We start from the raw sequence: 24,695 nt of genomic DNA, 5'->3' as shown, positions 1-24,695 counted from the left end.
AGTATTCCATTCCATTTTAGACGCGACCTACCTTCTTGGTCGTCTATGTAGACGCTGCAGTGTCATATCTACTTCGCGCAAGAAATATGGCGCTGGGTCGGTATTAAAGACAGCATGTTGGGAATCCTCGTGCCTAGAGAAGTACCCTGATTCTTCATCTATTAATGACAGCTTCTTCAGAACAAAGTAGATTGGTCGTCTTACTCTTCCCGATTTCGTCTCCCATAAGACCATGATCAACCCTATGAGAAGGCTAGGAGATGCTGTTGCAAAGGAGGATCCAACTTGACAGGAGGTAATAAGTTATTCATGGCACCCTTTTTCTGTCTCCGTTCCGTCTTCGGATCGAGTTCCCTGAAGTAAATTCATTGACTTATTTATTCACCGTTCTTCGTTCAACGTTTATTTATAGGTTTCTTGTATAACACATCGCCTGCATCACGGAAGTAATTGACCAGCCAAAAGAATCCTTAGACTCCTTACCATGTGGCTCAGCGCTGCTTGCTATATTTATCCTGTATGGAGACGGAAATTTTAAGAAGACGAGAGTATGACGATGCTGCGTATATACTTAACGGCCCTAGCATTGGAAATTGCCATCCGATTCAAGGAAAAGTTTGCCCCACGATTGGTTTTGAAATGCATGAAGATGTATCCTGCTTGTGCTTGTGTCGGAAATCGTAACGTTGAACTTGACACTGGTGAGCCATGTGCTCCCCTCAGCATCTACTTAGTAAAAGCCTGAGTGATCGGAGAAGGAGGAAGGAGAAGACGAAAAGAACAAGCAGAGAAGCATCGGAAGGCTAGGTGCACCCTGAGAATCGCAAGCTTCCACGATGAGAGATTCATGTCCGCTGTTTAGTGGAGGACCTTGGGTATTGCACATCCATCGATGAAGATCGCATATAGCAAGTGCAGTTATGAGAGCAATTATCAGAATTCTATCGCATGGAGCATCATTTCAGACAAAGTTGCCACCTTTTTCATCTGTTGTGGAACGCAATAAAGCGCTGGGCTTGACATTTCGGATAGACCGTGAGTGACCTAAGAGGAGACCATAGGTCGCTTGTTCTCTTGTCCGGATCAAAGTGGTAAGGGTCAGGTAATTTTGAGCCATTTTACCCGAAGCTATGTGGATAATAGCAATCGGTGGAACGAGTCCAAGTGTCAGTAAGAAACATCCACCTGCTTTCATGACAATTGAGTTCCGTTTCAATATATTTCAAGTTGCAATCGAACGAAATATTACATGTTTAATTGGAACTGTGGGCTACATGCCGAGGGAAGGAAAAAAATGGATCAGTGGGCTCACTGATACTCCGCGAGAATTAGTTCCTGAAAAACTGCTTGATTGATAGTTATGATATTAGGCACATAGAAGGAGCTGATAAGGCACAGACAAAATTAATTGCAATACGTATGGAGGTGTTTTGAAACCCACAGTACAAACCTCTCAGTCCGGATTGTTTGACTTTGTGTGCTATAGAGCCCGTATTGATCTTTCTGAGATTTATATTCAAATAGTTCCCGAGAATTCAATATACAGTCTCAAGATTTACCATTGCAGAGAGTGTGGTGACATGAATATGGAGCAATTAATTTATGTACGTTGGGGCTCATGGTGTAACGCAATATTAATGTCCCGTTCCAAGCACGAGAGGATCCGTCCACATGATCCGTTGCTTCCATAGTCCCGGAGAAGCTGACACTCAGTGGGAACCGAATCGAAATGCACAGGGACAGACAATATGCATCTCATGGGCGGAGTGGGACCATGCAATGTATGCATATTCTAAGACGTTTTGCGCCTTGCCGGTGCCAATGCCAATGCCAATGTATTTGCCGATAGACAATATACCATGCGCTAGAGTTGCACATGCACCGACTTCAATTCAACTAGTCTAACGACGTTGAGAAATAATGAGGGTCGTAGCAGGCTGGGTATGGTTTGAGCCGCTATTTGTGCCCTGAGCACACGCGGTCGCATCGAGCAGAGGTATGGACTCAGTGGGGCAGAGATCTGGAGTATCAGCTGGAGGATCGTACCAATCGGGTACGGACTACAGCGATTACAGGAGATGCATGGTTGAGAAGATTATAACAGGGCCCGGCACAGATATCACGAGAGTGCCGGCTTCGGTGCAGGGAAAGGAAGGTTTAGTTAGAGAGGGAAGCTCTTATCAGCCAGGTGCTGAAAGGGTCTTTATCGTGGCAAGTCGGTGAATTGACGGATCCAGATATATAGAGATCAGGTTGAAGAGAGGGATGCCCAAGACCTATCAAACCAGAGAAACTCGACCCGCCATTGAATAAATCTTGCGTCGGCGTCGACACAGAATCAGAATGTCCTTCCTAGACCGAACAGACACAAGGTTGGAGGAAAAGAATCGTGTGCAGGACCGAGCGATTAAACACCTTGGCGTTCCCAAAGATAGTAAGTCTTGTCTTGGAAAGGAAATCGATCGCGCAAAAATAGACTTTGTTGCTGCGGACGATCAATACTGTTATAGAAAGTCTTTTGGTATCCTATTACTCGTATCCTATTACTCCCACAACCATCACACAAATACCCCACGAAGGTCGCCGCTCTTTCCGCGTTCATGTTCATGTTCATGTTCTGTCGGTCGCCATGATGGACCGTGACGCCCAGAATCGCGGCAAAAGCAACGTGTGCTTCCAATCTCCATGGACTTCTAAATGCTGAGTTGTCGGGATTCCCAGCACCGGTCAAACTATTTGAATACCGGACATTTTGTATGGAGATCTAGGTTTGTCTTTTCTTCTGGTGCCACGAAAAAGGGATAAATGATGGGAGTTTGAAGAGCTGAATGGACGGCGAGTGCGGAGAGGCTCGTCATCCGTGTGGCGGGTCACGGTGCGGAACAGAATCGGCGTGTGGACTTTATCCTAGTGATTCTAGAAGATGCACATGTGGTACAAGACGAGAAGAATCTGACGGTCCAAGACTTGGCTTCCGGGTGATGTACACCCGGTCTGGCGCTGGTTATGAATAACGGAAGCAGTTATACTTGTCGAGGGCACATCCTTCTGGCGTGAGATGATCATGCAGGCAACAGAGCGGGAGATGGCGAGACGAATGCAGTGTATGAACGAGAGCGGGATGTTCTTATCATTGGTTCGAGGTGGTCCATGTGCTCCACTCGCTATGCTACCATATGCAGAATGCATTGCAATCCATATGTTGTCCTGGTGCTTCTCCGGCCCCCTTCCTGTGCTATCTATGGACCACATATAAGATGTCCTTCTTTCCCAGCAAGATGGCTTCTCCAGGTCGACGTATCACGTCCCCCCATCCCTCTGCCGTAGCCTTAGGTGTAGCAGACGGGCCCAGTGTCGGCGTCACTAGCAATGTCAGCTCCTGCACTCGCACGCTACTCCTCCGATGAGGAAAAGTTCCCTGATATCGAGAAGGAGGTGGCCCTCGACCACATTGCCCAAACTCTCGAACCGGAGTTTGACGATCCAAACTTCGACAGAGATGCCGTCGTGCTCGAGGATGACTCGCCCTACCCAGAGGTCCGCTCGGCTGTTGCCAACACTGATGACCCCAGTATGCCTTCATCAACACTGCGTTCCTGGACAATAGGCATTATCTTCGCTATTATCATGGCCGGGCTCAACCAGTTCTTCTTCTTCCGATATCCCTCAGTAACAATCGGAAATGTGAGTTCGCACATTTAAATATTAATATTTCCAGAACCGAACGAATCGGAAATACTGAAACTGAATTTTCTTTAGTTGGTTGCGCAGCTGTTGTCGTTCCCCTTCGGCCGTCTTTGGGCGAAGTTCATGCCAAATGTCTCCATCTTTGGTCTGGCAGTCAATCCTGGCCCGTACACTGTTAAGGAACATGTGAGTCCATGGTATCAATTGATCGGCACGCTGTCGATCTCGGAGCGGAGCAAAGTCTAACTGCGTATATACACAGGTACTCACAACGATCATGGCCACTGTCGGAGCTGCTTCCGCATACGCGACGGACATCATAGCCGTCCAAAGAGTGTACTACAACCAGACATATAACTTTAGCTACCAATGGCTCGTTGTGATGTCGACACAGATGATCGGATTCAGCATTGGTGGAATTGCCCGCCGATTCCTTGTACAGCCCCCGTCGATGATTTGGCCTGCTGACCTTGTCAACTGCGCGCTATTCAATACGCTCCATCAGCAGCAATATGCTGGTGTCGGACATCGTGGCGGTATCTCCCGTGAACGGTTCTTCACGTATGCGCTCATTGCCGGAACTTGCTGGTACTTCTTCCCTGGTTACATTTTCCAGGTAATATACGCACCCAATGCACTCTACAGTCCGTCACTCAATTCATTTCTAGGCTCTAAGCACGTTCTCTTGGCTCTGCTGGATTTTGCCTGAAAATGCCGTGGTCAACCAGTTGTTCGGTGTTAACTCGGGTCTCGGAATGTCTCTCTTGACATTCGATTGGGCACAGATTGCGTATATCGGGAGTCCGCTTGCTACTCCATGGTGAGTCCCACTGTTCCTATTTACGCTAGTTTCGCGCCTCGTTGACCCTCGTCGTATCCAAATGTTGATAGGTGGGCAGAAGCAAATGTTGCTGCAGGCTTCGTTTTCTTCTTCTGGATTGTTACTCCAGCACTGTACTATAGCAACACCTGGTTTGCACAGTACATGCCGATTTCATCCCGTACTTCGTTTGATAATACGGGCCAAGAATACAACATTTCGGCTATTCTGAATGACGACTCGACGTTCAACGCGGAGAAGTACGCAGCGTATTCGCCTCTGTTCCTTTCTACGACATTTACACTTACGGTGAGTCGCTTTTAAATGGATAGATTGGCCTTGTCTGTTTGGTTGCTAATTTGGCTCGTTTCGAACTCGTTTAGTATGGTCTGAGTTTCGCATCTATCACTGCGACTCTGACACACGCGTTCTTGTATTTCCGCAAGCAAATCTGGACCCAGGCCCGTCGTTCAATGCATGAGCAACCAGATATTCACGCCCGGCTCATGTCTGTGTACCCGCAAGTACCAGACTGGTGGTATGCAGTACTTTTTCTTATCATGTTTGTCTTCGGTATCGTATCCATCGAGGCCTGGCCGACTCAGTTCCCCGTCTGGGCCTTCGTACTTGCACTCCTCGTCTCGTTCTTCTACATCATTCCTATTGGTATGATCCAGGCAATTACGAACCAGCAGGTCGGCCTGAATGTCATTACGGAGCTGATTATCGGCTATGCGCTTCCCGGCCATCCAATTGCAATGATGCTGTTCAAGACATGGGGATACATTACCATGTATCAGGCCCTGGTATTTACTTCAGACTTCAAGCTTGGCCATTACATGAAGATCCCGCCTCGTCCGATGTTCTGGGGACAAGTTGTTGCGACTATTATTGCTGGTACTGTGCAGCTGGGTGTGCAGTCCTGGATGTTCAGCAACATCACGTACGTTAACGTTTTGTCCTCCTGCCGTGTATAAGGACTCATTCTGACTTTGTCTTTGCAGTGACATGTGCTCGTCCCACCAGACTGATGGTTTCATCTGCCCGTCGACGGAGGTATTCGGAACAGCATCATTCATCTGGGGTGTTATTGGACCCAAGCTACAGTTCTCGAAGGGCCAACTTTATTACCCGCTTCTGTATTTCTTCCTTATCGGCGCTATTTGTCCCTGTGTGGCGTACGCCATCTCGTTGAAGTGGCCGAATTCGTTCATCAAATATGTGAACTTCCCAGTCATCTTTACGGGTACCGGTTTGAGTACGTTTCCACCTGCTCAGGCCATAGTCGAGACAAAGCACTTACAATACGTTGGATTTTTAGTTCCTCCTGCAACAGCAATCAACTACGTCCCGTGGGCAATTGTTGGGTTCATCTTCCAATACGTTATCCGTCGAAGACACTTTAGCTGGTGGACGAAGTACAACTATGTACTTTCCGCGGCAATGGACTCGGGTGTTGCAATTGGGCTGATCCTAGTCTTCTTCTGCTTACAATTTCCAAGGAATGGGACGATTGGGGTGCATACAATCCAGACATGGTGGGGGAATACTGTGTTCAAGAACACAGGAGATTGGAACGATATCACGTTGAAGACGGTACCAGATGGGCAGACGTTTGGGCCAAAGACATGGGGCGTATAGGTCTCCACGTTCTTGGTTTCTTTCGTTCCTTTCGTTCTTGCTGTCTGTACCTTGTACTTTAGTCTATGCGTCTTCATCGATCGTTTCTCTCGCTTCTTTTTGGGTTGGTTGTCCAATCATTGGTGCTTCTTTGGCAGAGGTTGTTTGATACTTGGGCAACGAGATGAAATATATGAACTAGTAGTATAGACTTGTCTTGTATTACACGATTTGACGAATCATTACTAATGACTATGAATTTCCATACCTATTTTTGGTGGTGGGTCACGGGAATAGTGCAAACAATGCATCAATAAAGGACAAACTCACAACACAACCGACTTGTGAACTTTGACTATGTTTCCTTTGGTTTGTTCTCTTGTACAGTGATTGGATGCTTTTGCTCAGAGCAATCTCTACCCCCATGTTCAGTGTTGATACTGGACAGCATTACAGTCTGGACTGTAGTCTGGAATTCTGGATCTGAGGATACTGGAATGGTCTGGACCCCGATAGACCAGCTTCTTTATCTCAGTTTGCTGTGTCTCTGGCTAAGTCTAGTCGGTAGTCCTTCAAACTCCAACAAAATTCTCTCCTTTGGATGATGTCATCCCATTGCACCATGGTGCGGCTGGTCCTGCAACTGTTGGCCTCTCGGGCATCCCGGAGCAACCAGACAAGAGTCAGACCTCAAAGGAGTGGATTGTATGAATGATTCGAAACGCGACGACAACAACGCCAATACTGGCCTGACGGCGTGAGTTGGGAATGATACAGTTCTGTCAGCCAGCCTCCTCAATTTTGAGTATAACTACTCCGCCATCCATTGGACAAGACTTGCCATCACTCCTCCCATTCGCTTATTACTACTCTCCTTTTCAGTCGCTCGTTTTTGTGGATCTTTGGTCTTTACCTCCGAAGCACCTTGCACTCGTTTCTTCTCTCCTACTTGGCTACGTTAGTACTCGTCTAAGGCATTGCTGACTGCATCACTCTCCATCATTACCGAATACCATCGTTCGAAAACAGGCAAAGCGATGCTCGCTCATATTCCTTTCCGGCCTATTCTCCTGGCAAGCGGACTTTCTGTCATTCTCTCGCCCCTAGTGTCAGCCGCAACTTTAGGCGACACAGATCCCTCGCCGAGGATCAAGAAGGGACCTGGGCCAAAGGTTAACTCATCATCGCCTCATTCGCAGAGAGATGGCCAGAATTCGCGATTCACGTTTTATGAGGCTGGACAAGGAGCGTGTGGCGGATGGAACAGTGGGAGTGACTATGTACGTTCATGCAGCCCATCCCCGCCCCCTTTCTTCCTTCCTTCTCTGATCCAGACTGGTGTATATGGAACCGACTGACATTTTATTTTTTGTGTAATTGACCTGCAGATCGTAGCGCTGAATGATCAGGTTCGCACTGCTTGCTACCATGAGGTTGCAATAAAAGCTGACTGCGTCCCTTTGATTTACTCGTAGCAATGGGATAACGGTGCACATTGCTGGAAGATGGTCACGCTTTCGTACGGCGGCCAGACTACAGAGGCGCAAATCGTAGACATGGTGCGTCCTTATTTCATCCTTGCCTTTCGCAAAATATCTCCAAAACTCAACGCTTGTTTGAATACCATCTCTCTTTACTGGAATGGAACGGAAATAATGAGTAGTGCCCGGGATGTCCATTCGGCGCACTCGACCTTACACAAGGTCTCTTCATTCACTTTGCTGGTTTGGATGTAGGAGAGATTTATGGTGATTGGTGGTTTGTGGATGAAGGTGAGAACGCATATGAGGATTACAATATGATAGGATATTCTGAAAAATAGTACAGCTCCAGCTCCAGCTCCTGTATCGCAACCCGATCCTCAGCCGCAACCGGAATGGCAATGGCAGCCACCTCAGCAGGAGCAAGAAAAGTCCCAGCCCCAGGTCGATTCCGCACCGCATGCGCAGGGTGACAACAACGCGAACAACAATGCCTACACCTCACCAATGAGTGCATCCACGAGCACCACCACTTCTTCCCCCAGCCCTACGAATATACCCGCACCTACGCCTACCCATTCCCGAAACCCAGTAGCAGTGCTCTTCAACCCAGTCATGAACGCGGCATCGCCAGCATCAAGCAACAACATCACTTTCGCTGATTCAACCCGGACAAGTGCGCTAGCGAAGGCAAGCATGGCGCGTGCGACTGTCCCTAAACCTGCTGCAGACCTCGGTGCTGGGTATTTCCATTCTGGCGGTAGCGCCACTATACGGAGCCTGCGCTGGGAGACGTTTATTAGTATTTTGTTGTGCGGCTTGGTTCTCATCTAGGTTGGCTGTCTTGGTACGACTTGACATGGTTTTCATGACTTTACGACAATACGTCGGCATTATACGACAATTACGAATCATTGTATTTTTCTCTTCCTAACTCATATCTTCATACATACCCAACTCCTTATATACCACCTTTGCATCTTTTAATGAACAATGAACGCTCTCCTTCCATACACGTTGTCTAGTTCAACCAGAACCGTGAAACAACAGCAGCTGGGATATATATTTAGCATTAATCAAATGCAAACAGTAAGGCATAAAAAATGCATCAGTTAGGGATACACAAAAAAGCGGGTTTGTATGTATGTTATCTATGTATATATACGGAGCATTTTATTCAGTCTTGATTTTAGTCGGTGGCGCAACGAAAGTCGCCTAGAGAGTTAGAAGGGTAGGATGATTAGGTTACATTAGTTAATGTTTGTATTCATTGAGGGTAGGATGGACTGGACTTACTGAGAAGAGCTTTAGTACTTCATCGATGACGATGACTGGGAAGCTAATGTAGAGGACGGCTTTCCATTCTGTCCAGTTCAAAGGAGTGATAGCGAATAGCGACTGCAAAAAATTTCAAGAAATTACGCGTTAGTTTCCCAACTAATGAGCCCAATCAAAAGAAGAAATCGCGAAAAAACTCACAGTGAAGAACGGGATATAAAGAATAGCAACATGAAGCACCATACTCAAAGCAATCGCCGCAACAAGGAACGGATTACGCCACACAGGCAGGCGTAGAAGACTCTCGTTCTCAGATAACGAGTTCATAGCGTTGAACATCTCGATTGTTACGAGGATAGAGAGAGACATCGTCGTTGCGCGATGTGACATCTCGTTTGTGAACATCTCGCAGCCGATTTCTGGGAATGCTGTCGCGCATTTGTGGAAGTTCGTCTGAAGTGTCGTCGAGGAGGGGATTTTAGTTTTAGTTTTGGTTTCAGAGAAAAGGTAAGAAAGGTGATGGATTTTTACGCACCAACTGGTGGAAGGTAATCTGTGGGCCTCCAGAGTAATAAATGAACCACCACGCATAGCCAAAGACAGTTGCACAACCGACGTAGATACCAATAACAAGATACCGGAAGAACAACCATTTACCGACGAGCGGCTCCTGACTGTTACGTGGTGGCAGGCGCATTATCGAATGGTCGGGTGGATTGAAGCCAAGTGCAGTAGCGGGAAGACTGTCGGTGACGAGGTTCACCCAGAGTAACTGGACCGGAATGAGGGCCTCTGGCATACCCAGAAGGACCGTTAGGAAGATAGATACGACTTCACCGATGTTCGAGGAAACTAGATCGCTTGGGTCAACATCAATCACTGTGATAAGAAGGATGGAGGCTCACTTAAATAGCGAATAAACTGCTTCGTGTTATTGTAGATCAAGCGACCTTCCTCTACAGCCTTCTCAATGGTTGCGAAGTTAGAATCCGCAAGCACCATGTCGGCGGCGAGTTTCGCGACGTCTGTTCCACTACCCATTGCAACACCGATATCCGCTTTCTTAAGAGCCGGAGCGTCATTGACACCATCACCGGTCTGATAAGCCTGTCAGTATTTTTCATACACGGATAGAATAACAAGAGAACTAACCATAGCTACGACAAGACCCAGACCCTGTAACAGGTCAACAAGTTGACTCTTGTGTCCAGGTTCCGTCCGACTGAACAAGCTTGCCCTTTGGACCGCTTCGACTTTCTCAGCATGGGACAGCGCATCAAGCTCCTTCCCAGTGTAACTCTTCCCAGTCAGGTCCTCGTCCGGTCCGAATATGCCAATGTCGCGACAAATTGTCTCTGCAGTACCCTTGTTATCACCCGTAATACAAATGACACGAATTCCAGCGGCTCTGCAGTTAGCAACTGCAAGCTTCACCTCGGGACGAGGAGGATCAAGCATGCCGACGAGAGATACGAACGTAAGACCTTGTTCGAAGCGAGCGTAGTCTGCAGTACTTTGGGACTTGTAGTGGGAGACATTGTGGTCGGCTTCCTCCGTATATGCGAGAGCAAGAGTGCGTAAGCCTTGACTACCGTATGCCGCCGTCTGTTGTAAGATGCGTTCACGCAAGGTTGAGTTCAGCGGTATCGTCTGGCCGTTAACGAGTATAGAGGTGCAACGATCCAGTACGGATTCGGGAGCACCCTTAACGTAAAGGCAGAACGTCTCCGAACGGTTGACAAGGACCGACATCATCTTGCGATCGCGGGAGAACTCGAATGTCATTAAACGAGGGAATTTCGCTTCTAACCCGGTACAGATAACAGAGGCACGGGTAGTGGGAGGAAGTTCCTTGAGAGCGCCATTTCTTTCATCAAATTTGCCGAGTTTCTCTGCTAGGACTCGTAACGCCGCCTCTGTTGGCTCGCCGATACTACTGTAAGCGTGCTTACTCTGAAGCAAATAGGTAATCAGCAATCGATTTGATTATTGAAATAGACGTGCTAACTAACTTCGTCATAAACAACCTTTGCGTCGTTGCACAAAGCTGCAATTTCAACGAGACGCTTAATAGGATCTGTTCTAAGTTCCGTGGATGCGTCTTTGCCATCCGCTGTAGTAATATGGCCTTCCGGCGCGAAAGTCGTTCCTTCAACTGTATATTCACGGACTCGACCTTCGGGTGTTATAAGAGTGAACTACAAAGTAACTGAGTTAGCATATGAAAGTATGTGAATATAAAGACATTTACCTTTGATACGCTCATCTGGTTTGTCGTCAAAGTTCCTGTTTTGTCTGAACAGATAACGTTCGTGCACCCTAAGGTCTCTACGCTTGGCAAGTTACGGACAATCGCGTTCTTCTGTGCCATTTTCTTCGTACCCAGTGCCAAGCAAGCTGTGATGACTGCTGCCAGTCCCTCCGGAATAGCTGCAACAGCTAGAGCAACCGCGATCTTGAAGTAATATATAGCGCCCTTCAAAATACCGTGGTGCGATGGATCTGCGAAATGGCGGATGTTTACAATCCAAACGAGGATGCAAATAACGGTGATGACCTTCGCAAGCATATCTCCGAAATCGTCGAGCCTACGCTTTAACGGTGTCTTCTCACTAATTTGCGACGTGATGGATAAATGAATGTCGCCAATCGCGGTCTTCTGACCAGTAAAAATGACGATTGCACGAGCTGCACCGTTTACAACGGTAGTTCCCTGTAATGCTGTGAGTTTCCCAAATGGTCAGTAGACGTTCTGTTAACGTACGGAAAAGAGCAAGTTCGTCATATCCTGCTTGACAGCACGAAGATCCGGAATTGCATCGACGTATTTATTTACGCTGATACTTTCGCCTGTGAGGATTGCCTGGTCGACACGGAAGCTACTTGAAGATATAGACAACAGTCTGCAGTCGGCCGGGACTTTGTCACCAACAGCTACAGAGATGATATCCCCAGGTACAAGATCGCTTGCATGTACACGCGAAACTTGACCGTCTCGAATAACGGTAGCCTCGTCCGGCGAATACTCCTTGAGAGCCTGCAAATACGGTTAAGCACTCGGACGAACGTGAAGGAGAATCGTTAAGTCACTGACGTCAATAGCCTTCTCTGCGTTTGTCTCTTGGATTACTCCAACGGTTGCATTCGCAATAAGAATCAAGAGAATAACGAGGGGTTCGACGAACGCAGTGGCACGACTCGTGGTTCCGTTGGATTCCTCGAGCAGAGCAAGGACGAATGAAACGAGTGCCGAGGCAAGGAGGATAAGAACCAGCTGATCCTTGAACTGTTCTAGAATTAATTCCCATAATGGTGTAGGAGGGTCTTCAGGTAATTCTACGGTGCAGAAGATATGAAGTTAGCGGGAATTCGGCTGCCGTTGTAAGATAACGTACCATTCTTGCCATAGACCCCTTGGTTCTTGACGACATGAGCAGACGTAAGACCTGTATTCTGGTCTACCTGAAAGTGGCGGAGGACGTCCTCGGGGGACTGTGTCCAGGCAGCGTCCATGGGGAACTAGATGGATGGGATACCAGACGCGCACTACTTTGTCCTTAAATTGAAAATCTCCTTGCACTGACGTGTCCAAAATTGCCACACGTGACCATGCTGAGTGTGAGAGCATGCCGTCGAGCAGGTGCGCGTTTTCCCAGCGGTGTGAATAGGATGCACATTATTCGAGGGACAGGAAGAGGCGCATTCTTGCAGTTACGTACCTGCTTGTGTTGTGACCAGGCAAGAGTAAACGCGGGGGAATGAATATATTGATCACGACATTCTGAGACTGGAAGAGCCCAGTTGACTCATGTAATCTCTTCCATTCTCGATTAGGAAATACACCAGTGACGCGCGCTTACCTTAGCCTTAGACTTGAGTGCCTGCGCTTCAGCACGGCCAGTCGACGCAATCTACGACGAGCATTGCCGGCAGCGTCCTCTTCTCACACCCACTCTTTCTCTCCTACCCTAATCTGCAGCATCTACTGGGCCCCGGCCCGTGATGGGCAACAGCGCTTCCTCCTCCCGCGCTCACCAGGACGACACAGTCGACTATGGCTTCCTCACCCCGCAAGGAGTCTACACTGGCAACCCAGACTGGAATCAGCAGGTCGTTGCTCAACTCATCATAGACCGCCGCCTCGCTCCCTTCTACCGCCCTCTCGAGGAATACGATGACAACTGGGATGACGAGCAGATCCTCGCGGCACGCAAATCGCTGCCAGAAGATGTGGCAACCTCAGAATCCGTCTCTCGATCGGACGGCGGCGGAAGTTTACATAGCAGTGCTTCGCGTTCAAATTCAGTACATTCATCTATTCACCCGGCAAGAAGACCAGCTGCGCTCAAAGAGCCAAGCAGAATACCTGAAGCAATGGTCTACAGGGGTGCTATCGAGTGTCCCATCTGTTTCCTAGTATGTCGCTTCCTTGCTTGCTGTGTTGATCTGACTCATCACATTACGCATCACTTTAGTACTATCCTCCTAATATCAACCATTCTCGCTGCTGTGATCAGGCAATATGCACGGAATGCTTCGTGCAGATAAAGAGGAGTGAGCCTACGACTACTCATGTTGTCTCTGAGCCTGCTGCCTGTCCATATTGTGTCCAAGAGAACTTTGGCGTCACATATAATCCACCCTCTTGGCGAGCTGGCATCGGTGCTGATGGCTATGTGCGCCTATGTCTACTATTTTCTACTACTGATAATTGACACCAAGGCCTCCGTTGCTTTGTTGTCGTACGACACATATGGCTATTTATAAGCAGACTCCAATCACTGTGATGTCTCCGCGGCAGCAGACCGCTGAAACGAAGAAGAGCCGCCGCAAGAGCTTTGGTGCGGACAGCGCGGAGGTGGTCACCATAGGTGGGCATGACAATATTGCATGTGTCGCATGGCTTTACTCATGTCGCACGTGTTATCTGCATTTCCTCCCTCGCTCGTAGACCATATACGGCCAGATTGGGAAGCGAAACTCGCTGCCGTGCGTGCGGCTGTAGCCCGTCGGGCTAACCGGCGCATCATTATGCGTCAGGTTGGGGACCGCCTGATCCCCGTGGGTGTGACAAGTGGTCGAATCCATCCATTGAATGGTGATGCTGGTGCTGGTAGCGGTGAAGGCGGCACCGAAAATGCCAACGAAGGTGAGGGTCGAGCAAGCCGACGCTCAAGACGGCGGCAGCATCAACAGCATCCGCAAGACATCAATCAGTTACTTGGTACAATGGGGTTGGGAGGTCAAGACCTTGAAGAAGTACGTTCATCAGGCTTTAAGCCTAACTTGGACATGGACTAATGCTAATTGGCTTTTATTATCTGATATCTTCCTATACTTGCTATTTCCAGCTTATGGTCATGGAAGCCATGCGACTTTCATTGTTGGAGCACGAGGAGCAGCAGCGAAGGGAGGCTGAAGAGAAGCGGAAGAAAGAAGCCGAGCGTATAGCGAAAGGCGAGGCACCTAGCAATGATACTAACGGGGAGAACGAAGCGGGACCGTCGTCCTCTGCACCGGGTTTAGAGCTTCCGCCACTACCCACGACATCTCCAATTAACGTAGCCCAATCATCAAACAGAGGTTTGACTTCAACAGTTTCTCCTTCTCCGGGTGGCCGTTCCGTGTCATTAAGCCCCAGGTCATCTCCAGCACCAGGTAGCCTTACAGAGTCGGAGCAAAGCTCTCGCCCATCAGGACCTTCCTCACTAAATGCATTAGTGACGGCTTCATTGGGGGTTTCCTCAGCACATTCTGGATCGCGAACACACTCAAGGTCGGGTTCAGCAACACCCAGTGTGCGCTCACCGACACCTCGAGAGGGCACTAATTTGGCACAGTTCAGTACACTTAGTGCTGCTCTAGCGACACATGGAGCCGCATCAGCTGTATTGGCTGCAAGCGGTGGTGGAACATCCGATAGTGTTCCCACGAGTGGTCCTTCGACTTGCACTACTTCCGCGGCGACACAGCTCCCGAATTCCCAGCCTGAGGTAGTGGAGCCCACATCTCCCCAAGGAGAAGACTCACCCGCATTAGCGGCGACGAATGCTCCAAAAGGTGTGCCAGAGGCGGAGGCGAACAGGAGTGTATCCTCTCTAATTTCTGGGAATATTGAAGGCCAGTCGTATGATGAGTTGCCATCGTCTCCCGACTCGCCATCGCACCGTCCGCTTCTGTTGGAGACGCCCGTGTCAGAAGTACCGGGTATGACTTTAGAATCTCACAGCGAGCCTCATCCGGGTGAGAGTGCTCGGGGTAATGTTCCGGAGTAATGATGTGAAGTGCCGTGCGGCCATGATACGAACGACTGTCCATGAGCTTTTTTTACGAGAGGATGGCTGCTGACAAAATATTGCAGGAGGTTTATTTTGCGCATACACAGAGATTTATTTTTCTGCCTTTTTTCTTCTCTTTACCATTGACAATGTAACGTAGTCTAGAGCAAGCAAGATTCTTGCAAAGTATTTTCTCTACCTAACCGGAGCGTGGAGCCCGCGTGTATCTGCAAGGGGTTAAATAAAAAATTTCACCACTCCGACACTGCCAAATATGGAATTATTGGGTTCCCGTCACGAGGGAGGGCACCCTCATCAAACGCTTGTTGCGCCTCAGCCTCTCCGCTCTCATCGACGAACGACACGCCGAGTCCTCATTTTTCTCTGTCCTTTGAACACCGTCCCCTCGTTCAATTTCCCCTTCATTTATAACGCGAGCCTCCTCCGCTCAGACACACTCTTTACCCGACTGTCCCTCCCCGATCCCGGCCTCGACCAGCCGATTAACAACAAATCGATACGACGATGCGCTTGACAACCTCATCAGCTCTTGTTGGTGCACTTCTAGCTTGTGCAGCCTCTGTTAGTGCAGGCAGCCATAATGCACGTCATAATAAGCGCCATCACGAACTTGCTGCTCGTGAGCCGAAGCCAGAGCCAGAGCCCGTTGGGGAGAAAGTAGGAAACATCACTGACTCTATCGTTGGTCACGGCCTTGAGAAACGTGGTAATGATGCTAGGTTTACTTTTTATGATGTTGGCCTGTGAGTGCCTTTTTGTTTTGTTTCTGGATCATGAAATACTGGTCGTGGTGTTTTGAGGAACTGTGTACTGAATTTATTTGCGATTTATAGTGGTGCGTGCGGTAAAACCAACGTCCCCTCTGACTTCGTGAGTTCTTTTCGTACCCTAGTTGTTTTCTGGCTTGTTCATAGAGTCTTCCATTAGATCGTTGCTTTGAACACACCTGTGAGTTTTAGTCGAGAGTACAGATTGAAGTAACAGCCTGACCGAAAATGATGCCTTGGTAGCAATACGGCGGTGGATCTCCTGGTCCCCAATGCTTCAAGATGATCACGATTTCATACGGAGGCAAGCAGACTCAAGCACAAATTATGGACCAGGTGGGTGGTCCATTGTCCGTTCTAGTCTGTATCTCATAAGATCTTTTTAGTGCCCCGGCTGCCCATACCGTGGTCTCGACTTTTCCAGAGGATTGTTTGATTTCTTCGCTTCGGAATCTGAAGGTGTCGTAAGTGTTCAAGAATAACTCTAAAAAAATGAGGCTCCTATTCATTTCATTGACGCAATTTGATTTGATTTGCAGATCTATGGTGACTGGTGGTTCAGCGATGGTGGTGACAACGGAGGTGGAGATGACAAGCCATCGAGCTCTTCTTCAAAGTGGACACCGCCGAGCTCAACTTGGCAACCTCCTAAGACGAGCTCCTCGAAGTGGACGCCGACGAGCACTTGGTCTTCTACCAGCTCCACGTGGTCATCAAGCTCTAGTTCGTCGCATAGCTCGAGCTCGAGCTCGACGTCTTCGAATTCGACTGTTGTATCTGCAACGTTGAACCTTTCTTCCGGTGCAGCATCTGGACTTGCTGTTGCCACTGGTTCTGGTGCGCCAGAGCCGACGGGTACAGCAGGCAACAACGTTTACGATATGAACCTCGCCATTATTGAAATGGGTGCACTGATCAATGCCGGACATGCTCACTGAGTCATGAAACGACTTGACGAGTCTATTGGCGCCGTGACATGTTATGTTGCATGTCCTTGATGGTCGTACAGCACAATCTTGTCACGACAGTCCGTTAGTCCGTCTCTTGCGCTCATTCACCGATTGATACCGGGCTAGTGCCCCCTACTGTTAATAATGGGACAAAGATTCTTGGTTCTTATTACTACGTTACAATCTCGTTTATACCGGTGGAATTTATGTGTTAACAACAGGCTATGTGGTTCCGGCTTTCTTGGCTCTCTCCTCTCCTCCCTTGCTTACCCCCCTTGAAACCCACTTCATCCTTTCCTTTCTCGCTTAGTGTTCCGCTTCTTTTTCGCTCGCGGTCGTCGCTTCTCGTCTCGCGTGCTGTGCAGCGGGACGATCGTATCAACAAGGCGCTAAGGAACGTTGACGGAGTTGGGTTTCTGACCGTTCTCGTACTTTCTTTCTTGTCGTATACCCTTTCCTTACATAAAGGACGTTTTGTCTTTTAATTGTCTTCCCTTCCCCTTCTTTTCTCGTTTTTTTTATCTATCTACTAAGTTTTCTTTTTTTCCACGTGTTGTCGCTCGCTGGTGATTGTGTTTGTCGAGTAGAGTAACAAATTTGATTACTACCTAGGTTGTTACAAGCCTATTTAAGAAGTTCCTTTTACTGAAAGTGAGATGAGATGATGAAAATATGACTTGTAGATTTATTAATATTATTGGCCACTGCCTATGTAGAAGCACTTCCTTTCTTGGCGAATACCTTTTTACCAACTCCGACTTGAAATTGAAATTGAAATTGGATCCGACGCGGATACACGTACACACACGACACGACAGAGACGCGTACAGTCACTTAGTCAGTGGATTACTACCGCTCATTACGCTCGACTGGCCGTGATGACGGAAACCGAGCCAACGAGCGGGACCGAGAGCGTGCCTGCTCAATCAGCACCCTTGCTAGACACGAATGCAAATGCAGACGTAACGGCCGAATCCACACCTGAAGATGATGTGAAGGCAACAAGTCCAGGTCCCAACGACCAGAAGTCGCCTGGTAAGGAGGGTACAGACGCGTCAAAGTCAAGGAGCGCGAACGGGAAAGACGGTGCTAAACGGGGTAACTCCTCTAAGCCTGGTACACCCAGGGATAAAGGGAAGAAGAACGGGCGGGAACGAGAAAGGGATAATAAGGACAGGGACAAAGACGAGGAGAAGGGTGAGAAGGAAAAGGATGATGATGGACAAGCTGCTGAAGGGAAGCCTACGCCTACTAAACGTACGGAGCCGTATGTTAATGAAGAACGAGTCAAGACTGGGGGTCCTCAACGGGTGTGTCTTTTCAATTTAACGAGTTATGCGCGCTTTTCGCTGACAGACTTGTTCTCCGTGTTATCTTTACATCTCGCTTGGTACGGATACTATTGAACTTCCTAAATTAACAGGAAAAACCATCCGACGAAGAACTCGCAGCTCGCATGGAACGAATACGCTTGAACAACGAAAAGATTAAGGAACGACGCGCTGTACGTACATTTACTCGACTGCATCTTATTCGTATTACTTACCAATTTCTTATTCATAATAATATCTTTAAATAACAACAAACCAGGCCGTCCAAGCAGACGAACAAGCATTCCAAGCCTCACAAGCAGCAGAACGCGCTAAGAATGCTGCGCAGCGTAAGATCCAAACAGGGATCGATGAGAAGCGCGCGATAAATGCGAAGCGGAAGATGGAGAGGGTTGCTGTGAGGGAGTGGGACAGCTTCAAGAAGGGTGTGGGTGCCGGCCCGGGTAGTGGGGGAGGGACGAACGCCTCGATGTATGCACCAGGGAACACTCTAACTGCCGGTGATGAAGGCACGACAGAGGATCAAGCGGAATGGGGTGGAGAATTTGAGAGAGGACGTGGAAGAGGACGTGGAGCAGGTCGGGGAGCTCGCGCCCGAGGTCAACGTGGTGTACGAGGGGGCGGTCGCGGTCGAGGTGGATTTGAAGGCCAAAGGACATCAGATATCAAGGACGAGAAGTCAGACGACAAGGATGATACTGGTGGCTGGGGAACTGGTGCAGAGGTATGGGGATCAGCAACGAATGTTGACACACCTCAGACTGGCGTTGCGATTACGACGAACGACCCGGATCCATGGGGCGCTGTGCCAGCCGATGATCCTTGGGGTGCACCAAGCACAACGGCGCCTGCAGTTGAGGAAGAGAAGAGCTAGGTTGCCTTAAGGTTGAGAATATGAATGATACGCGCTGGCTTTCTTTTTGTTGGAAGTTAAATGGAACATAGTAGTTATGCGTAAGTTTATATTACATTAACTCCTCGCATCCATTCTGCACGAAACTGACATTCACACATTTCCGCGCCCAGTGTAATTCCTTTATATATAAAAAGCGGATCATGGCTTATACCACCAATGAGCGATGAATGTATACGAGGATGTATGACATTCGGCGCTATGTATCCCACCTGCTGTTGTTTCACGTACCGTGGTCGCTTAATTGACGTTCAATGTTAAACTGACCGCGTTGCTATTTGAGTTTCCTCCTTTTCGTTCTTCCGGCACTTCCCTGAGAGCTTCTCAGCGCTAAACTGGAACTTCGCGATGATACATCCGTTCCACCCGTCAAACGGTTCAACGTTACGGTTCAACGCAAGAGGGCAGCAACCATCGCAACGAGGCTCGTCAAAAAAACCCAATTGTTACGCGGGTGGCTTCTTCTTGAATTGCTGTCCAACACCTCAACACTTCAACCCTTGCGCCTCCGCCTCATGTCCGGGTCTTCCAATTCAAAAAGCCCCCCTTCTTCTAACGCTTAAACAAGGGGCTTACATACAACGCATATCGAAAAATCAAAATCAAAAGCGTAAACTGAAAACCCGCTAGAAGGACCACCACCACCACCATCACCACGACTACAAGTGGCGGCACGCCAGAACATGGTGATCGCCGCGTCGCTCTTATTTATCCTCCGATGTCATTTTTCTGACTGTCTTAGTAAGTATCTGATTTTGGATTTTTTTGATGCGGGAGGACGAGATAGTTGGGTGGGTGGCTCTCGGTGCTATTAGTATTAACGTTGTTTTTGATGATCGTGAAGGATGATCCTTTTTTCCTGTACTGCAATTATTTTCTCTTGCAGCCAAGGGGATTTATCGTCCTAGATCGATTTTCTTGTTTGGAACACCAGTTGATATGGTGGTTAGCCAAGAGGAGTGGGAAGTTCATATGTCAGGAAATCTCCTGAACAAACGACATTGGATGATGCAGCATTGCCGATATGCCCGTATAGAGATTCCTTGGCACCAGCACTCACTAATCCTCATACATACAATACGCTAACCAAATCGGGAATTTAGGAGATGGAAAAACTTTAAATGCATGCATACAGTACTGAGATCCGAGCATTTTATGATGATTCGTATCGTATATATACATGTATTCGACGACAAAGCAACAAAGTGTAAAATAGTCATGTAGACTTACGAGAATGATCTTCTTTATTTACTTACACAGACGGGCCGGTGGGACGGACAATCCTGCGCGATTTAGTGATTTTTAAGTGATTTAGGTGATCACTGATAGGAGGAGGGGAACGTGTTACGCCAGAACCACAACACTACTCCGCTCCAGTTGAAGAACAGAAAAAAAAACTCAAAAACAGAAAACGGGGACTAGAAGGACAACCGAACTGTGGTCTTCTTTTTTGATCTGGGCGAACAAAACAGGGTTGTATATAACTGTATTTACGCAGATGTAGGCTAATCTGAATCTGCAGTATTTGTATGTAAAATGCCTCCGAGAGGCTGTGTAAACAACTAGACTGATGAACTTTGTACTGTACATATAAATCTGATTAATATAAGGATTTTGAGCTTGTAACGTTTTCATACCGTTAATTTGACAAAGATGGTAAAGGTGGGACTAGTGTTTAGTTAACACTAATATTATATGTGATCATCTATAGTATTAGTCCTAGTACTTCCACTAGTAAAGTTATATTAATCATTACATTACTAGTTTACCATCCAGGACACTTATCATAATGCGATGGCCACAATTCAGCTAAAGCTATGCCACAAGTTTCGGAGTTTTGCTGTAGCAAAGTGATGAGATGGATGAAACATGCAGGCCTCGAGTCGGATCGTTGCATCATGATGGTCTAGACCACGACAGCAAAATCAGTTTGATGAACATCCAACAATGACGTACAGTCGACTTCAACAGATAGGAAAGCTAGACAGCTGACTGACTGACCGAGCGACGTGGCCAAGTAAATGATATCTGATTCACACCACACCCATACTCATCAATACGTTCCGACATGAAACTGAGAAGTCAACGAAGAGAAGTTATTGATTCTTTGATTGATCGATGGATTGATTGACTGTACGTATCATTGTACTTTGTATGCGATGCTGCGAAAGGGTTGCGATGGGCTATCAGTACATGGAGGTCTTCGACCTATGATGCTGAGATTCAAAGGAAGAAAAAGAGAAAAGGCCTGGGAAAGAGGGGAGGGAAATAAACCCGACTGGACGTATAGAATACCAGGATGCGTGCACGGAGACAAGGAAGAAGCTTGGCCGCGCCACGAATGATAATACTGTATTGATATGACAGATATGTCAAAGGGTCCGTGAATGAACAACAGAAGAAGATCTGTAGACAACGAAGATGAGAAGGGGTCGAAAATAAGCACCCCCAATCCCAAACCGTCCCGGGATGCGCGGGAGAGAGGATACAGGTTTAGTGAGAACCGTGCATGCAAAGAAGAAAGAAACATTGCATGTGTGTATGTGCGTATGGTGGCGCGGGGAAGTCGGAAGCGAAGAAAACACACCACAGAAACACACGGTGATGTTTTCGTGAACAACACCCGGAACGGAAGGCGGAGAGACGATCGTGGCAGCGTCCGCCCAAAGAGAGCACACACAGTACAGTGCGGTTACGGAACGGCCGTGAGCGCGGCGATGGAACTTTGGGAACGCGTGCGAGACTCCGGCGACCTAGAGACGGTTATAGACGCGTGCGAACCCAATCTGAGGACAAACTCTGCACAGAGAAGGTTCTGCGTCCGCCCAGTCGAAGCCCGGAAGCACATAAGCACTTTCCCATAGGGGTCGGCGCATGTGCGCAAATATAGATGGGTCCAGCCGAAGAAAGGCAGAAAGGAAGCATGACTTCCACCCTTCGGAAGCTTCTCCCTGTGTGCGAAGCAGCCAAGTCGGGAAGCATCGCTCAGAAGACGGGAAGACGAGAAGCACACTAGAAACAAGGACGCCTTGGAATAGTAATCCACTCGTCCGCTCTACATGTCCTGTCTAGGAAGACTCGCTCGTCAGCGAGCTTGACGCTGTCTTCGGCCTTGTTGCCCGCATCCGCAACCGCTTCAGGTTGAACCCGAGCATGTCCGCGCTCACTCTTCGCGACGTTCGCTCGATTCGCGCAAGCTCCTCTTCCCACGCACGCACAGTCCTAGGGTCGCTCGTAATCCCGCCCGGTCCCGAACCCGACACGGCCATTGGATTCGCCTCTCGCGAGCTGCGTCGGGCATGTGTAGGCGGATATGGATATGCGGAGGGAGGTGCAGACGTCAGTGTTTCCTTGGATGTAGTGGATGATGGCCGAGCAGTCTCTGGTCGCAGTGACGCACGGAAGCTGGACGAGTATCTACTCGGATTCTCATCGTCTCTATTTCGATCGCGCTCACGGTGGTGCTCGTGGTGCCGGTGGTGCGTGCGGCTGCTCAGCTTATCTCGCAGGCCAGAAGATGTGTGTGGACGCCGCAAAGTCTGAGCCGGCGGCGTTACAGATGCAGTGGGAGACGAACACGTCGCGTGGTGCGAGGTAAAGTTATTTTGGGGGGTCTCGAACGGGCTTGCACTGTGCGGGACAGGTGGGATCGGGTCCGGAGACGGTAGTTGATTCTCCGGGCTTTCCGAAAATGGCGCCTTACTGCGGCGTGGCGATTTTGACTTGGAGCGGGCACTCGCATCGGTATATTTGGTCATCGCTAGCTTTCTCTCGGATTCATTAGTCGAAATGAGCAGGAGCTCGCGCTCTTCCAGTTCAATCGTTTCAGTGCCCGTTGACGGCGAGGAAACGATGATCTGTAGCAGTCGAGTTTAGTTAGTGACAGTTCGTCTTAAATAGACATTGCCGAACAGATCGATATTTACCTTGACATGTACGAAGAAGCGCAGCCTGATCATCTCTGTCTGCATCGTTTCTCCCATGGCCCAATGGCTGTTCGACTTATTCGCTGGCCATTGCAAGGTCAGCGTCTTTGTATATGCGCCGGATGCATCTTTTGTGAATGCGCCCGCACTATCGACATGCGCGACGGTGAGCGAAATCGTTTTAGCGGGAAGATCGGTCATTATAGGGCTCAGAAGAGGACGCTCGTCAGTTGCCGAGCTTGCCGAATCGGTCGTGAACGTGCTCGAGAGTGACGTGAGAGACGTGGACGTAAAGTGCGTATCTTGAGGTGGACTGAGGAGACGAGTCGAGCTCGTCGACGGCTCGCTCATACGCCCCTGGTCACGACTTCGATCGTGATTAGACCTTCGATACGCCGACCCAGAGTTTTCCTCATCGTCAGCCCTAGGTGGCGGATGTGGGCTCGGACTAGGACTAGGGCTTGTACTGGGACTCAAGGAATTTTGTCGGTCTCGAGTTGGCAATTGACGTGCCTCGCAGAGATCAATGCGCCGCTCAATGACCATAGAAGCACTGCGTACTACTACAGACGGATCAACCGGGCGGAGGGATAAGCCAACAGTGACAATGTCGAGTGGGCCGACGGGAGTGGTCGGTTGCAAGAGCTGGTATTGGATGACAGGTGCTCGGGGTTTACGGGTGGCGAGGATACGCGCAGGCGAAGGAAGCGGATCGGTTCGCAGGACTTGTGTATCGTATCTTACAAGGGGGATTTCATACATTTTGAGCTTGCGGGTACCGACGCCAAAAGTGGGAGCATGATTGATAACTGCGAAGCGTCAGTAAGCGAATGGAAGCCCCGTCGAACTTTCGGGTGCAGACGCACCTGCTTCAATTCGCCAGAACACCCGGTAGTCTTGAAAATTAGCACAGGTGAAGCCCGGGGACTTTGCGGGAATGACGATCTTGAAGGGGAATTCGCCGTCACCAAGGTCTGCCCATTCGACGCTGTCGGGCTTATTCCAGAGTGTCTGAGTGTACTCGACGAGGACGTTGGAATGGACAACGCCGACGCGGCCGAGACGGGCCTCGATGCATCGGACGGAGGCAACGACGCTGCTGGCGTGGAGGGGTTTGCGGTCCTCTTCGAGTGCTGTGCGGACGACTGGATATTAGGATGGTGATGACGCGCAAGCAAGTGATGATCAGCACGGAAGCTAAAACACACAAGACAAACGACAAGCAAGAGCACTCACCGCCTTCAATTTTTACTGGAGTGAGGCCGAGGTAGCCTGAGTGCGGAAAGTAGCGGGAGTTGGCGTTGCCCCGGTAGGAGAGGATGGAGATCTTGACCATGCTGCCACGCCGGGGCTGGGGCGCGCGTCGACGGGAACGATGGCGGGGAGCGGGGCAGGGGCACGCCGAGGAAAGACGTGCAGAGGGGTTGTCAGAGAGGCGGCGTCGGGAGAGGAGGGATGGGGGGAGAGGAGATGGGGGCGCTGAAGTGTCGAGATGTGGTTCTAAGAAGGGCACTGTGCATTTTATTTGTTGGAGAGACTATTCGTTAGGTTAGCGTCCTTTGCGCACTCGCGTCCACAGAAGCTGATCTCTCCGGCGTGGATCATTACAGCCATATCCGGTAA

General features: G+C 49.0%; 8 protein-coding genes across 8 annotated transcripts; 5 read left to right on the top strand and 3 right to left on the bottom strand.

Annotated features, from left to right (window-relative positions):
- Positions 1 to 1,901: 1,901 nt before the first annotated feature.
- On the bottom strand, positions 1,902 to 3,189 carry FOMMEDRAFT_153330 (uncharacterized protein; the record flags this gene model as incomplete). The annotated part of the gene is made up of 3 exons (XM_007264066.1): positions 1,902 to 2,060; positions 2,576 to 2,732; positions 2,930 to 3,189. 3 exons carry the CDS (start codon positions 3,187 to 3,189, stop codon positions 1,902 to 1,904), a joined length of 576 nt encoding a protein of 191 aa, XP_007264128.1.
- A 180-nt stretch (positions 3,190 to 3,369) lies between these two features.
- FOMMEDRAFT_153329 (oligopeptide transporter) lies at positions 3,370 to 6,148 on the top strand (the record flags this gene model as incomplete). Its single annotated transcript, XM_007264065.1, has 7 exons — positions 3,370 to 3,684; positions 3,760 to 3,873; positions 3,950 to 4,303; positions 4,356 to 4,507; positions 4,579 to 4,816; positions 4,891 to 5,450; positions 5,512 to 6,148. 7 exons carry the CDS (start codon positions 3,370 to 3,372, stop codon positions 6,146 to 6,148), a joined length of 2,370 nt encoding a protein of 789 aa, XP_007264127.1.
- A 1,016-nt stretch (positions 6,149 to 7,164) lies between these two features.
- FOMMEDRAFT_26766 (uncharacterized protein) lies at positions 7,165 to 8,442 on the top strand (the record flags this gene model as incomplete). The annotated part of the gene is made up of 5 exons (XM_007264064.1): positions 7,165 to 7,407; positions 7,516 to 7,536; positions 7,603 to 7,686; positions 7,791 to 7,899; positions 7,955 to 8,442. The coding sequence occupies 5 exons, from the start codon at positions 7,165 to 7,167 to the stop codon at positions 8,440 to 8,442; spliced, it is 945 nt and encodes a 314-aa protein (XP_007264126.1).
- Positions 8,443 to 8,672: 230 nt separating this feature from the next.
- On the bottom strand, positions 8,673 to 12,418 carry FOMMEDRAFT_145318 (Ca-transporting ATPase). Its single transcript, XM_007264063.1, has 11 exons — positions 12,282 to 12,418; positions 11,981 to 12,222; positions 11,651 to 11,923; positions 11,138 to 11,599; positions 10,899 to 11,084; positions 10,039 to 10,839; positions 9,792 to 9,984; positions 9,422 to 9,738; positions 9,088 to 9,339; positions 8,905 to 9,006; positions 8,673 to 8,823 (listed from the first exon to the last, which is right to left on the bottom strand). The coding sequence occupies exons 1-11, from the start codon at positions 12,397 to 12,399 to the stop codon at positions 8,782 to 8,784; spliced, it is 2,988 nt and encodes a 995-aa protein (XP_007264125.1). The 5' UTR covers positions 12,400 to 12,418; the 3' UTR covers positions 8,673 to 8,781.
- A 364-nt stretch (positions 12,419 to 12,782) lies between these two features.
- FOMMEDRAFT_139279 (uncharacterized protein) lies at positions 12,783 to 15,359 on the top strand. Its single transcript, XM_007264062.1, has 5 exons — positions 12,783 to 13,302; positions 13,362 to 13,562; positions 13,658 to 13,757; positions 13,838 to 14,145; positions 14,238 to 15,359. Exons 1-5 carry the CDS (start codon positions 12,889 to 12,891, stop codon positions 15,159 to 15,161), a joined length of 1,947 nt encoding a protein of 648 aa, XP_007264124.1. The 5' UTR covers positions 12,783 to 12,888; the 3' UTR covers positions 15,162 to 15,359.
- A 165-nt stretch (positions 15,360 to 15,524) lies between these two features.
- Positions 15,525 to 17,405, top strand: FOMMEDRAFT_18198 (uncharacterized protein). Its single transcript, XM_007264061.1, has 6 exons — positions 15,525 to 15,928; positions 16,019 to 16,055; positions 16,113 to 16,133; positions 16,196 to 16,288; positions 16,339 to 16,416; positions 16,492 to 17,405. Exons 1-6 carry the CDS (start codon positions 15,690 to 15,692, stop codon positions 16,888 to 16,890), a joined length of 867 nt encoding a protein of 288 aa, XP_007264123.1. The 5' UTR covers positions 15,525 to 15,689; the 3' UTR covers positions 16,891 to 17,405.
- Positions 17,406 to 17,719: 314 nt separating this feature from the next.
- Positions 17,720 to 19,409, top strand: FOMMEDRAFT_139277 (uncharacterized protein). Its single transcript, XM_007264060.1, has 4 exons — positions 17,720 to 18,212; positions 18,326 to 18,406; positions 18,493 to 19,187; positions 19,260 to 19,409. Exons 1-3 carry the CDS (start codon positions 17,781 to 17,783, stop codon positions 19,105 to 19,107), a joined length of 1,128 nt encoding a protein of 375 aa, XP_007264122.1. The 5' UTR covers positions 17,720 to 17,780; the 3' UTR covers positions 19,108 to 19,187; positions 19,260 to 19,409.
- A 4,176-nt stretch (positions 19,410 to 23,585) lies between these two features.
- Positions 23,586 to 24,408, bottom strand: FOMMEDRAFT_77489 (uncharacterized protein; the record flags this gene model as incomplete). Its single annotated transcript, XM_007264059.1, has 3 exons — positions 23,586 to 23,881; positions 23,939 to 24,217; positions 24,309 to 24,408. Coding segments are annotated over 3 exons (675 nt in total), but the record flags the coding sequence as incomplete, so codon positions are not given.
- Between the last annotated feature and the right edge of the window lie 287 nt (positions 24,409 to 24,695).

This window comes from Fomitiporia mediterranea (assembly GCF_000271605.1).
Source record: "Fomitiporia mediterranea MF3/22 unplaced genomic scaffold FOMMEscaffold_3, whole genome shotgun sequence".
In the NCBI taxonomy this organism is placed as follows: Eukaryota; Fungi; Basidiomycota; class Agaricomycetes; order Hymenochaetales; family Hymenochaetaceae; genus Fomitiporia; species Fomitiporia mediterranea.
This window is presented reverse-complemented; position numbering and strand designations above follow the sequence as displayed.

Bases quoted from the DNA above. Each gene is read 5' to 3' on its own strand.
- FOMMEDRAFT_145318 (XM_007264063.1), bottom strand. From the start codon at position 12,399: ATGGACGCTGCCTGGACACAGTCCCCCGAGGACGTCCTCCGCCACTTT. The intron at 11,085-11,137 runs GTAAATGTCTTT...GTTACTTTGTAG, and splicing joins ACCAGATGAGCGTATCAAAG to TTCACTCTTATAACACCCGA. The intron at 10,840-10,898 runs GTTAGTTAGCAC...TATTTGCTTCAG, and splicing joins CAAAGGTTGTTTATGACGAA to AGTAAGCACGCTTACAGTAG.
- FOMMEDRAFT_139279 (XM_007264062.1), top strand. From the start codon at position 12,889: ATGGGCAACAGCGCTTCCTCCTCCCGCGCTCACCAGGACGACACAGTC. The intron at 13,758-13,837 runs GTGGGCATGACA...CCTCGCTCGTAG, and splicing joins CGCGGAGGTGGTCACCATAG to ACCATATACGGCCAGATTGG. The intron at 14,146-14,237 runs GTACGTTCATCA...TGCTATTTCCAG, and splicing joins GAGGTCAAGACCTTGAAGAA to CTTATGGTCATGGAAGCCAT.
- FOMMEDRAFT_18198 (XM_007264061.1), top strand. From the start codon at position 15,690: ATGCGCTTGACAACCTCATCAGCTCTTGTTGGTGCACTTCTAGCTTGT. The intron at 16,134-16,195 runs GTGAGTTTTAGT...ATGCCTTGGTAG, and splicing joins TCGTTGCTTTGAACACACCT to CAATACGGCGGTGGATCTCC. The intron at 16,289-16,338 runs GTGGGTGGTCCA...AGATCTTTTTAG, and splicing joins AAGCACAAATTATGGACCAG to TGCCCCGGCTGCCCATACCG.
- FOMMEDRAFT_139277 (XM_007264060.1), top strand. From the start codon at position 17,781: ATGACGGAAACCGAGCCAACGAGCGGGACCGAGAGCGTGCCTGCTCAA. The intron at 18,213-18,325 runs GTGTGTCTTTTC...CTAAATTAACAG, and splicing joins AGACTGGGGGTCCTCAACGG to GAAAAACCATCCGACGAAGA. The intron at 18,407-18,492 runs GTACGTACATTT...ACAACAAACCAG, and splicing joins AGATTAAGGAACGACGCGCT to GCCGTCCAAGCAGACGAACA.